This window comes from Zeus faber (assembly GCF_960531495.2).
Source record: "Zeus faber genome assembly, chromosome: 13".
In the NCBI taxonomy this organism is placed as follows: domain Eukaryota; kingdom Metazoa; phylum Chordata; class Actinopteri; order Zeiformes; family Zeidae; genus Zeus; species Zeus faber.
In genome coordinates, this window is record NC_137198.1 from 4925700 (window position 1) to 4939859 (window position 14160).

Below are 14160 nucleotides of genomic sequence, written 5' to 3' on the forward strand. Positions count from 1 at the left end.
AACCTCCTGGAAATGAACTCCACGGTCACAGGTCCAGTATTTATTTATTTAGCTACTGACCAGGTCCACATACAAGGTTGTCTTAAAAAAAAAATTAAAAAAAAATAAAATAAAAAAAAATTAAAGAAAGAAAAAAAAAAAATGAAAAACAAAAACAAACGTGAAATTTAAAAATGTAAAAACCGGGAATCAAAACCCACGTCAGAAGCCGTCTTTGATCATCAACAGTTGTGGCCGAGAACAGATCGATATCCGTGAACCGCTCATAACTGATGCCTGACCGGGTACATTATCAGTATCGTTTTATTGTCATTCATAACTTTTGCAGCTGAACAAACACCTTCTCAAGATTCTTGTGTCTCATAAACATTTAACAATGCGGCCAAATCCACCCTTGTTTGGTCAAATGGCTTTTTAGTTTGGGGACTATATCACCGCCGTGGTGCCGGCTCCCCCGAGGGACTCGTGGACATTTGGGGAGAAAACACAATCATAAACAGATGCAAAGGCACTTTTGAGTTTCAGTGAAGTTTGAGATAAAAACAAACAAAACAAAAAAAAGCCATTTTTCCTCCCGATCGTTTCCTAAAAAAAAAAATAAGAGGACGACAGAAATTGTACACCATAATAACAATATCCCCTTTCGTCGAAAGTCCATCTCGCCGCCATAAAAGCAGAGTGTCCATTAAACCGGGGCGGGGAGGGTGGCAGGGGAATTTCTTTCCCATCAGGTGATCTATACGGAGTCCTTATCGGACGCCGAGTCTTTATGGGCGATGACACGGTGATAAAGAAAAGCAAAACATTAAAATTAAAATAAAATTAAACAAAAAAAAAAAAAAGAGGGAGGGAGGGAGACCGTCCCGTCAGGAGCCAGGACGGCTGCCTCGGCCGCGGCCTCAGAACGGGTGCTCCGACACGTATATCGCCAGCCGGATGATGGAGCTGCCGCGGAAGTTGATGACGTTGTTGACCGTGACCATCTCCAGGTCCAGCACGGCCGTCTGGGGGCCCTTGATGGGACGCATCAGGACCAGGGTGGCGCTGGCGTTGCTGGTTTGCTGTGGGGCGAGGGGGAGAGGGGGAGAGAGGGGGAGAGAGATGGAACGTGACGCCAAAAACACTCAGGGTCTCCAAAAACCAGGGAGCTCACAGTCGAGGAGGGTGGATGGGTTCTCCGTCCATCCGGGCGGAGGGAGCCTTTCTACGGGTGGGATTAAACGCGGCCGAGGCTTGTGTCAGCGGGGGAGAGTGGAGACGACGTCCATGCCGGGGACGGCAGCGCGTCGTGGGGTGTTGAGTGACAACGTTCGTCAAACGTACACAACTTCGTTCCGTCCCCGGTCGTCACGGATTCTGTGTTTCACAGCCAACCCCCAAAAACCCGTGGCACCTGTTATACACACGTTGGCACACTGCTCCCTCTACTGGCCCAACGGCGAACACCAGCTGTGTCCCGCCTGGTTCCACACTTTGAGATTGATTTTCATTCCTTTTTCTTTTATTTAGCCACCGACTGCTCCGGGGGGGGGGGGGGGGGGGGTCGCTGTCGGAGGACCCAAAGTGTGTGTTTGAACGTAGGATGTTGTTATTTATTATTATTTATGTTTTATTTTTTCCTCTTTAAAACTAATTTGAGAGAGTGTTTTGATACGACTCGGGGCTAGCCACATTATTTTATATTCATGTTTGTACTCTTTCGATCTTTAATGCACAGTAACTTTGAGAATTTTCTGTTCTTTCAAGTGGTTTTACATTTTGTTATTTTTTCCTCACTATTCTAATGGGTTGCTGCATTTTATTTATTGAATTTTGAAATTATCTTGCCTATTGTGGGGATGGTAGCTCAGGCGGTAGAGCTGGTGGTCTAGTCATCTAAAGGTTGCTGGTTGGATCCCAGGCTCCTCCTGCTAGCATGCTGTAGTGTCCTTGAGCAAGACACTTAACCCCTAATTGCTCCTGATGGCTGCGTCCGTCAGTGTTTGAACAATTGTAAGTCGCTTTGGATAAAAGCGTCTGATCAATGAAATGTAATGTAATATTGTCATTTTGTTGTCTGTTTTGGTTTTGTTTATGTGTTGTTATTTGTTTACTTTTGCTTTTGATTAATAATTAAATAATAATCATTTTATTTAATACATTTTCTGCAAATGCTTTTTTGAAAGGTCAGGTTCGCTGAGAAACTGGAATTCAACTCAGTCATTTGAAATTGTCGTGACAAAATGACAGCGAAATAGTGACACAAAGTTCCGCTACGTCCATCTTTATCCAATAACAGATCAAATGAAAATAAACTAATAAACCAAATAAACTAAAAACGGTAAACAGTTACCAGTAAGACCGACCCGGCCGCAGCCTCATCATCACGTTTCCTTCTCTGTTCTTGCCTTTTTTTGTCCCTTGTAGGCCTCCATTCAACCCCCCCCTCAGAGCGCCTCCTTCACGTGCGACCCACTCACCCTCATGTAGAAGACTCTGCCCTCGTCCCCAGACTTGATCTTGAAGATGTAGAAGGCCCCCGGGTAGCGCGTGGTGGCCTGCATCTGGAAGATGTCTGCGGGCACCGTGCGACCCGAGGACAGGTCCATGTGTCTGTACAGGATGGTGAAGGGCTTGTCCCTGCACGCAGGGTTCTCAGACGAACACATGCACTGACTGCAGGAGAGGAGGGGATGAGGAGAGAGGGGAGGGGAGGGGAGGAGAGTGGTGGAGGAGGACAGGAAAGGAGACAAGGGGGGATGGACAGGAGAGAGGGGGTGAGGAGAGGAGGAGAGGAACAAGAGGAGAGAGGGATGTTAGCGAAATGGAGGTAGTCAAATGACTTTATTGTCATATACGAAGGACTACATATTAAAAGGTATATTATTATTATTATACTGAATCAGTGCTGAATTTCCTTTCAGGGATTCATAAAGTTTTGGTATTATTATATATTAGTTATATATTATATATTACTTTAGTAGTATTATTACAACTATTATTACAAGTAGTAGTTGTAGGAGCGGTAGTATTTCTATTATTATTATTATAAGCGGTAGTAGCAGCAGCAGCATTAATAATATTTAAATTCTTAGTAACAGTAATATTTCTAAGTTGTTATTATTAGTAGTATTATTAGTAGGTGTAGTAGGAGTAGCATTGTTACTACCACTTGTAGTAGCAGTGGAATTTATACTATTATTATTATGATGATAGGAGAATTTCAATTATGCTAATCTGTTTTAATAATAGTAGTATTTCTATTATTATGGGTATTAAGTAGGAGTAGAAGTAATAATAATAATATAGCTACTTCTTTGATATTATACACCGATCAGCCACAACATTAAAACCAGTGACAGGTGAAGTGAATAACATTGATCATCTGGTTCCAATGGCACCTGTCAAGGGGTGGGATGTATTATTATTATATACTATATAGTGTTATATATTATTATAATATTAAGGATATATGAGGCGGCAAGTGAAGAGTGAGTTGTTGAAGTTGATGTGTTGAAGCAGCGTAAGGATCTGAGCCACTTTGACAAGGAGCACATCGTGTTGCTGGACGACTGGGTCAGAGCATCTCCACAACCACAGGTCTTGTTCCCGCTATGCAGTGGTTACTACCGACCAAAAGAGGTCCAAGGAAGGACGACCGGTGAAGCGGTGACAGGGTCATGGGGCCCAAGGCTCATTGATACACATGTGGAGTGAAGTCTAGCCCGTCTGGTTCGATCCCAGATAAGAACTACTGTAGCACAAAGTGTTGAAAAGGTGAATGTTGCTATGATAGAAAGGTGTAGAACACACAGTGCATCACAGCTTGCTGCGTATGGGAGCGCTCACAGTGTCCATGCTGACCCCTGTCCACCACCCAAAGCACCTACAATGGACACGTGAGCGTCACAACTGAACCATGGAGCAATGGAAGAAGGTGGAGGTCTGATGAATCACGTTTTCTTCTACATCATGTGGATGGGCGGGGTTAGGGTCCGATCCGATGGAGCATCCGTGGCGTGTGCTGGAACAACAAGCCCGATCTGCTGCTAACGTCTTGGTGCCAGATACCACAGGACACCTTCAGAGTCTGGTGGAGTCCATGCCTCCACGGGTCACAGCTGTTTTGGCGGCACGAGGGGAGCTACACAATATTAGTTGTTATTAGTGGTTTCTTTTAATGTTGTGGCTGGTTGGGGTCTATCATCATTATTATTATTATAATTATTAGTAGTAGCATTAGGAGTATAAGTATTAAATTCTTACTATAACTGAACCGAATAAAAGCAGGTATAGCTGTTATGCATCAAAGTAGACAACGTCACAAAAAGAATAATGTCACAAGCTCTGAATATGAGATCTTGGAAATAGGTTTTCGAAATTGGGTGAAAAAGTAGCTGTGAACGGTTTGAGCAACTCCCCGAGGTAAAATAGAAAACGCCGACACATGTAGGGAAAGCAGGCAGCCTGACAGTCTAGAGTTATAAATGAACACACAAAACACAGTTCATACTGAGAACCGAGTGAGGATACTTACTTTTCCCCAACTTCAATGTAAGGGCGTTCACATTGTAAAGGAGCCAGGCATGTATTGCCTCCCTGGAAATTGAAACATACTTGTGCTGTTGTACAGGTGTTGTTACCAGTGTCACATTCATTGATATCTTCAAAATCAAACACACAACAGTGAAAGTCAGTTAAGGCAGCATCAGCATCATCATCATCATCATCATCATCATCATCAACAACAACAACAACATCAATACAATGCTGGAAAACAACATCACTAATCTGGGGATATCAGCACATCGCTATATTGTGCATGCTGGGATATTTAAAGTTATATGCAATTCATGAAAAGCTAGAAATTGGTGTGTAGTGGCTTAACCCGCTGGCTCAGCAAATACAAATACTGTGCCCATAGTGTTTCCAAATGTTCTAATCTGTAAATGTACCCATTTTTTTTACTTAAACAAACAATTACTAACTTATACTTGTATTCACAGACAGAATTGGCCACTGACTCAATTAAATGTTAACTATTAAAAAATGAAGCTTAATTTAATCTAGGTTCTGTGATCTGTATGTGGATACCTTCACATACTCTGTGGAGCTCATGATTATTTTTTTACATTACATTTTTGGGACCAGGATTTAGTTTTTACATATTAAAACATGGAGAGAAAAATACAAAATACATATGTATATAAAAATATATACATTTTGCCACAGACCCGGTGAAATTCCACAGACGACCACTAGTGGGCGGTGGACCACAATTTGGCAACCCCTGCGTCAGATAACGGTGGCCAGCTTTGTGTGTGAATTCAAGTATTATGGGACAGCAATGGTGCACTTATATGTAGCTTTGGAATTTAATTAAAGTGCATTTTCACTAGGATGGTAACTGATGCAGGTCTGAAAGCGCCGTTACCTTCACAGCTCCTCCCGTCCTCATACACATAGTAGCCGGGAGGGCAGACGCAGGAGAACGAGCCCGGCGTGTTTATACATTTGTGCTGACACAGAAACTCAGAGAAGCCGCATTCGTCCAAGTCTACGGGCAGCGGGACAAACACACACAGGGGGAAAAGCCGTGTCATGTAAATATCAATTACATCATTTCTGTAGGGAAAAGGGAAAATGGTGAAACCTTATTAGCAGGGTTTGAACCCGGGAATCACTAATTTTTAACGATGGAGGTTAAAAACATTCGACTGGTAAATTTGGATTCGATCTTTGTGTTGTGAAATGATCACTGTCAATCAAAGCGGCGGCGTCTCTTGGATAGATGCCGATTTTCTACTTCTGGATCGCCGCTATTAAATCCACAACTGCTGATTGACAACTATCAGACGACCGTTCTCTCAATACGACTGATCGGCTCAGTTTCCCCCGCCGAGTTTGGATAAGTGCGGTCCCAGATGAACAATATTCACACGTTATCAAGTCGTTCAACAGCGTTAGAATGCGAAACAACACCACACGACACGACACCAGATGTCCGCTCACCAATACAAGAGGTTCCGTCGGACGCGAGTTCAAATCCCTCGTCACAGTTGCACATGAAGGAGCCGTACGTGTTGAAGCAGCCGTGAGTGCACGGCTCGTCCTCGCACTCGTCCACATCTGCGGAAGAACCGGGATAAACATCTAAATGTTTTGATGGTATATGGGATGCAGATGTGTGTGTGTGTGTGTGTGTGCGCTGTATATACATCTGTAAGTGTGGAAAGAAGGCAGAAAACGATAAAAAAAAAAAAATAACAACCAAAAACAACGTCCCTCAACAGTTTACTCGGGGACTTGTCGGAACACTTTGAAGTTCGTGGAAACAGAGTGAGGAAATTGACCAAAAAAAAGCAATGAACTTGTTCTAAACGTGTCTTTCTGCTCCCACATTCCTGTTTATTTCTGAGTTTCCGGACCCCTTGAGACGGCGCAGGTGTACCTTGGCAGGTCCTGTCGTCAGCGTTGAGGAGAAAGCCGGGGTTACACGAGCACGAATAAGACCCCAGAGTGTTGGCACACAGCTGCTGGCAGTAACCATAGCGACACTCATCAATATCTGGTCGGAGAGAGGGGGGGGGGAGAAATTTGACACACATTTAAGGTAAATTCCACTCCTTTACCTTGAAATTTGACAATTTAAAAAGGTAAATTCCACTCATTCAACACAAGAACAACTGTATAGGTCTCCCTTTGTGGATGGCCAAAATAATACTGATAAACAATAAATGAGTGTGACAATCATCATATATATTTTGATGAATACCTATTGAAATACAATGGAGGGGTCATCTGCTTAGTTTGCTGGCGTAGTGCACAACGGAGCTAAATTCTCTTGGTTGTGGTTCCGGAGTCTAATTTACAGTAGTTTACAGTAGTTTACAGATATCACTGGACTGACTACATTCAAGAAGCTGATTGAGAGATCAGGAAAGTAGCGTGAAAATAAGTGTTTTGGCTAAAAAGTTTTAAAAAAGTGTTTGAATTCCTAACCAGTACCATTACTTCTAATACCAAACTCAGCAAAGTCACAAAAATGTGAACTTCGCTCATTTCTGGGGCTTTAATGCTGAGACGTTGGCCGTGTGGCACTCACCCTGGCACTGCCCGGCCACCAGCCAGTATCCCTCGCTGCAGGAGCAGGTGTATCCTCCCGCTGTGTTGATGCACACCTGCGTGGGGTTGCACTGATGCGAGTTCAACTCACATTCATCAATGTCTGGAAAAGCAGAGGTGAGGAGCAGCCACAATTACAGCAGCAACTTACAATTCCACAAATTCCCCTTCAGCTGAATCCCTGTGTCGGATGCCAGTCGCGCTTGCTCGAATATCGATATTGTGATGGGAGATTAGATATCACGGATATTTAGGATGGTGAAGTACTGTGCTAAGAGTTCATTATTTATAGGTAAATCGCTTTGACTTCTAGACCCAAAGTGTGGACGTGGAACAATCGACAACACCCAAAAGGTCACCCTTCCTCTCCGCGACGGAGTCGGTCCTACTCTGTGGCTCGGACCCTCACAACCAACGTTGATGCTGTGCCCGCATGCTAGGCGTGGCCCTCGAAGTGCCGCGGCAGGACCACGTGCGGCACATCGACCTCGACGGCGGCACGCCCTGTTTGACGGACAAGATGGAGGGGCGTCGTCTGAAGCTTGCCGCCCACTGCGTCCGACACCCTGAGCTTGCCCCCCCGGCCGGCTGTACTGAGGGAGCCCAAGCAGGGCACTGCCACCAGGGGGACCGGCTCAGGGGGGACGCCACTCCTGCAGGGTGGATGGTGACAGCCCCAGGAAGAGGGCTCCCTTTCTGGCTCGTGATGTCACTACTACCCAGGCGGCCCTGACATGATTTTTATTTTTGTTTGTTTTTTTTTTTTTTTGTTATGTTCACGATTTTCGTTCTAAAAAATATATATATATTTAAAAAAATCTAAAATAAAAAAAACACACCGAGCTACTCTACTTTGCTTTAAATACCGTGCACACATGTTCAATGACGTGTGGAAATGTGAAATAGAAGAAAGCGACATGAGCTGTTTCGGTCTTGACACAACTCCCTCATCTTAAACTTTGAGCAGACATGCCCAGACCATTAAAAAATCACTGAACCTGATTCCACCTCGAAAGCATTTGGAGAGGGAACACAATCACTTCTCCTGTTATGGTTTCACAGCAGCGCCGTTTCAATCCGAACCCTCAAACATGTCCCTCACCTCACCTCCACCTAATTAACACAAACACACCGCCCGACCCCACAGTTAACGTTTCACCACGGCATGACGTTACGCTCCTTGTCAGACAGGATTAGAGATTACAATCACGGCGGAATTCCATCATACTTCCCAGAGCCGCTCACATACCACACCATAATAGCCACATTTCCTTATGAGGGCAAAGTAAATCAGAAACTGACCTCGAGTTTGAGTTCCTGAGATAATGAAATCACTGCTATGGAGGAACGCTGGAAAAGGTGGGTGGGAGCCTGGTGGGGTTTTGTTTTTTTTTGTTATTGTTTGAGCGGGCAAGACGCCGTAAGCGATAACGTCTGTCAGTGGCTCTATGTTCTGTGCCAAGCTGCTCCACGGGGATGGAGGAGGAGGGTGGGGCGAGGGCCAAGGGCAACACAGCACCCGGCACCTGCTTGCAGTTACCAGCGAAAGCCTGGGTAACGGAGGCCGGCTCATCTGTCAGCCATGTGTGGGCCCTCCAGGGGCCCTCAGAGAGCCCGCAGGCCTGGGTCAGCTCAGCTCCTTATATGGGCAGCGGTCTGGGCTCAAATCCACTCCATGAGATAAGAGACGGGCGTATAGGATGAAGGGAGAGGGAGGGAAATATTGCGGGAAAAGTCTGAATTTGTCCTTTGTGAAATTGGAATGCAATCAAAACTGGATTTTAAGAAGAAAAAAATCTTGATTCTTTTTATTTATTTATTTAAAAACTAGAATTTCTTCATCCCATACAACAGTGTTTCGCTTACAAATTTTGCTACGGCACTTGAAAACAAATCCTGTGGCGCATCAATACCCCTTTAACAACAGAACATGTCACAAACATGTACAGTATATGAATATAACCATTAATAATGGTCAATTTCAGAGTGGACCTTAAACTTGCTGTAAGTGGTTAATTAGTGCAGCCTCACTATTTTGATCTTGCAACACAAAAGCTAATTTCCATGATTTTTTTTATCTTAAGGGGAATTTGACAAAATGTTCACAGCGGCTCCAGGTGAGCTCTCGCAGCGCAGCTGTGTTTTGAAAAACACAGACATAGAACATACACTTCTAATATGTTAACGTGTGAAATGCAATGAATCGTGAAAAACGAATCTGAAATGAGCGTGTTTAGGAGATTTGGAAAGGGTTCCAAACAGACGCCAAATAATAAAGAATTGGGCAACATCGATGCAGCCTGATGATCAGTTTTCTCTGAAAACATCCATGTTGCATTCCTCTGTGTGGCTGGTTCCTGTGGCAGCGCTAACAGAGAGCAGCGCCGCGGATTCAAGACAAAGCCATGTTTGTTACGGGTTCAGACAGGAAGTCACAGTCTGCCAGCACCAGACCATAACAACATCAATCAGCAACCTCTTACATCACCACAAACACCCCCCCAACACACACACACAAGTAATCACTCACTGTGTGTGTGTGATCACACATGAACGCACAAACACACATTCTCGCGCATACACGCTAAATCAAACTCAAACACACGCGCGCACACACACACACACACACAGTGATACACGTTCACGCATGTATGCACAGTTGCACACATATTCTCATGCATACACACTCAGACACACATGCATATTTACTCACACACACAAGAAAATATTGCACACATTGCATACACACGCTAACCGACATAAACATGTCAACAAACAAACAAGCACAGACACTATGATCAGGCGGCCGTGACACACACACACACACACACACACACACACACACACACACACACACACACACACACACACACACACACACACACACACACACACACACACACACACACACACACACACACACACACACACTCGCGTGTCGAATACGCACATTTGAGAAATTTTCGTATTTTTCGAGCTTATAGAGCTTATTGTGCGTAATCACCGGGTGTCATGACATTTCACTGCATATATGTACGACCGTATGTGTATGTATGTGACAAATAATTTCTTGAACTTGAACACACACACACACACACACACACACACACACACACACACACACACACACACACACACACACACACACACACACACACACACACACACACACACACACACACACACACACACACACACACACCTTTAGGGGTGTGAAGACATGTAACCATTAGCGGCCACAGAGGAATGTTTGTTCGTTGCAGAGTTGGCACCCCATGACATCATCCTCTGTCGTTCTCCCAAAAAGGCTCCGGACCCGCTCCCCTGCTACGAGAAACACTCCATATTTGTGTGTGAGCTGAATAATGTACCCTGTCTTTTTTTTTTTTTTTAGGAAGATTGTGAGTAGATTTTCCACTCATTATGAGGTCACGGCTGATTTAGTGAGAGTGACAGGCAAAGTGCTCTGCTTCAAATCAGGCTCAGCGGAACAACCCGTTTTAGGGACTCTGCGCCGCTGATGGGAGCTGCGTTGTGGCAGGTTGTCTGCTACTCCAGGAACATGTGGAGAGACCCCCGCGGGCGGCCCACCCCCGTCAAACAGATCAATGCTTTGGGAAGAGAAAGCCGGCCGCAGCGTGCGGCAGCGCTGCCACCCGTAGTTATGTCTCTCGATTGCTTCGCTCTCGTCCGTTTTTTTCGTACCCCCCCCCCCCCCCATCGGGAAGCTGCGATTAACTTTCACGGTCGCCGTATAACGTCGACGAGCAGCAGAGTACAAACACGGACCTTGTATCCTGAGAATAAAGTTGAGAACAGAATCATCTTTCCCTCTTGGAACATACAGTACAGTAGGCTTGGCCTCTCTCTGTCCTGCCTTCCCCTCTACTACCTGTAACATAAACACCAATTATAATTAAAAACAAATATATATATATAGAAAAAAGTTAAAAAAAAGGAGAGAGGAAAAAAAAAAAAGGAAATAACCGAAAAGTCTGAGGCGCACATCTGAGGCGCACATGTCCAGCGGCGGCCTTAACCTCAGAGCGCGGTAGTTAATGAAAAGAACGTGAGCCCCGTCCACGCAGTGAAGGCGGGGGCCATTAGACGCACGGGACTCCACTCGGCAGAATGTGAAGTCGTGGGTTTTTCATTTGTTTGGAATGAAAGGAATCAGTTGGGGGGGGGGGTGGATGAGCAGGAAGTGAGCGACTATCTGCGAGCGAGGTTTTAGAAAGCGCAGGGTTTCCAGCCAGACGGCCCGACGGGGATCCAGACCCCAACGCTCGACTTCCCTCGTCGCCGTGGAAACGCACATTGATCCGCTGTCATTACCAGATTTATACGCTCATTCAACTGCGGTTGCCTGAGCTCACAACCCAACATGGGTGGGCTTCGGCGCAATTCAATGACAGGTAGTTACATCGCCAGTTCTCAACAGGCAGTGGTGTAAAGTAACAAAGTAAAAATACTCTGTTACTGTACTTAAGTATTTTTTTTCTCCAGAGTATCTGTACTTTACTTGAGTTATTATAGTTCAGTCAACTATTACTTTTACTCAGCTACGTTTAGCCAGGAAAAAAGTTGACTTTTTGAACGCCTCCGTTACCGGTTATCACCAGGTTCACGTTCGTATCCAGCAGAGGGCTGAGTGTTCGGGGTTGCCAGGTCTGCGGTTTCCCCGCGGAATCGGGCTACTTTTCAAAAGCGCCGGGGCGGGTTGGGTTCTTGTCTTTGTCGGCGGGTGGTCCAGGGGCGGCAGGGTTGGTGAGCGCGCGGTGGTGAGTTTTTGGGTTCCCCCCCGGCATCGCCGCCGAACAAGCACAGGCGCGTCCCAGAGAGCCACCGCTAGAGCGGGGGTGGTCCCACGGCGGACGGCCGCCGCCTCCACCTCCTCCGGCGGTGTTGATGCCGCCAGGCCCCGATGGAGGCCGACGCCCGCGCGTGCCACAAAGGTTTTCTTGTGTCGGCGTGAAGGAGGTGTCTTAGAATGAAGTGAACCCTGTGTTTACTCACAAATACCGAAATGTCGGCGGCCGGAGCAAAAACAAAGATAATCGGGCCTTTTTCTTCCTCAGCAGAATTTACTTTTAATACTTAAGTACCTTTAAATACCAGAAACTTAAAACGTCAAGTCAAGTATTAAGGCTTTCCAGTACTTTCTCCACCAGCGAAACGGTTAATAGTCAAACTGAACCTTGAGAGAAGGTACAACAATGACTGTCTGTTATTAGTGACCTCCATGACGACAGTATAGAAAGTTGCGGAAGTTTGGAGGCCTACACGCTCAGAAGTCAAACCTACGACATGTTATTACATCATATGATATAGTTCATAACAATATAATAATAGTTATATAGTAGTAGTAATAATAATAATAATAATAATAATAATAATAATAATCCCTGGTGAGGAAACCGCTCGAAACAAACATGGCGGACTCACCGCTGCAGGTGCCGTCCTCCGCCGCGGCGTATCCCAGGGTGCACTGCGCGGGGCCGCTCACCCGCGGGTAGGCGGGCTCCGCGGGCCCCTGCGGCGGCGGGCGGTAGGGCTCCTGGAAGCCCAGCGAGGGGTCCGGGTAGGCGGGCTCCGGCGGCAGCGGCTCGGCGCGGTACTGCTGGTTGTACATGCTCCGCGGGATGCACAGGTAGCCGCCGTTCTGGTTGACGCAGCCCATGTCGCCGCGACACGCGTCCGGCAGCGCTCGGCACTCGTCCACATCTGGAGCGGGGAGAGGGGGGCTGCGTTCAAGGACCCCCCCCCCGCCCGCCCGCCCGGGGGGATTCTCTGCCGCGGCCCGGTTACGGTACATTTATTCAAAAAATATATATTAAAAGAAAAATCCGGTGCTATTCTGCTCCGCTTGTTGGATTCGACGAGAGCCGCATTTGATGCAGTTTAAAAGAAGAAGGGGGGGAAACAAAACAAAACAAGACAGATGTACGATCACTCACCTATGCACTGCCTCGCCCTGCGGTCGTAAGTAAAGCCCTCCATGCAGGTCTGTGGAGGGATGACCCAAATCAGGGAGTTCGACTCCGATCCATCATCATAAACATCTTTGCTTTTATATATATATCCATTCATCCATCCATCCCCCGGGACTTTATTCACTGTTGTTGACTTTATTGTGACGAATAAGACGTGGGTAGAAACGCGGGATCCACTTTTCACACGAACTGCAAACATTTGAAGGGACCCGTGAATGAATGGAACCGAGCGAGCGGAACCGTCCCGCGTCGTACCTGAGCGCGTCCCCGCTGAGCGCAGAGCAGAACCAGCGCGACGGCGGCGAACATCCTGCCGGGGGAGGGGAGGGGGGGTGGGTGAGGGAGCGAGGGGAAGGGGGGAAAGCACAGTTCAGGGCGTGCGGCTCCGCGCCCGGCGACGCGACCGCCGCGCGGTCGACGAAAACCCCGCGCACGCACGCACTCACCTGGCGGAGGAGCCCCGTCCTGGAAACAGCATAGCCGGACGTGTTCCACCGATCTGTCCTGAAAGAGAGAGAGACCCCCGACGACCCGTAAAACGAGCCCCCCACCACCACCGCCGCCCCCTGAATCCCGCCCGACTGCACGGGGTAAGAGAAGCGCTCCCGCTGCGCCACCGCTATGCGCCTTCACACGGACAGCAGCTTCCCATTAACAGCGCCTGCTCCGCTAGAGTTCCCCACATTGACCAGTCGCCGACGGAACGGTCCTTTCAAAACTGCGCCGTTTTCCTGCAGCCCGTCGGCTCTGCACATTATTTAGCGACGCATATTGAGCCCCCCTCCTGCCCTCCTCCTCTTCCTCCTCCTCCTCCTCTTCTTCCTCCTCCTCCTCCTCCTCCTCCTCTCCCCACAGCTGGATTCAATCATGGAGAGAGGAGAGCAGAGAGACAGCCCCCTCTGGCCCACAGCTCTGGAGTAGGCTCCTCAGTCTTTATGCTGACGGATCATTTGTTAATTGTGAATTGATGTTGGAAAACACACACACACACACACACGCACGCACACACGCACGCCACCCCGCCTCCACAGATTCTCTCCACAGCGAAAATGCGCCGCCGGCT

The 14160-nt window shown here is 47.1% G+C and overlaps 1 protein-coding gene across 1 annotated transcript; it reads right to left on the reverse strand.

Moving 5' to 3' along the window:
• Positions 1–27: 27 nt before the first annotated feature.
• fbln5 (fibulin 5) lies at positions 28–13742 on the reverse strand. The gene is made up of 11 exons (XM_080012538.1): positions 13544–13742; positions 13353–13407; positions 13062–13110; positions 12550–12828; positions 7085–7207; positions 6431–6547; positions 5992–6108; positions 5414–5536; positions 4517–4643; positions 2460–2655; positions 28–1061 (listed from the first exon to the last, which is right to left on the reverse strand). The coding sequence occupies exons 1-11, from the start codon at positions 13573–13575 to the stop codon at positions 900–902; spliced, it is 1380 nt and encodes a 459-aa protein (XP_079868664.1). The 5' UTR covers positions 13576–13742; the 3' UTR covers positions 28–899.
• Between the last annotated feature and the right edge of the window lie 418 nt (positions 13743–14160).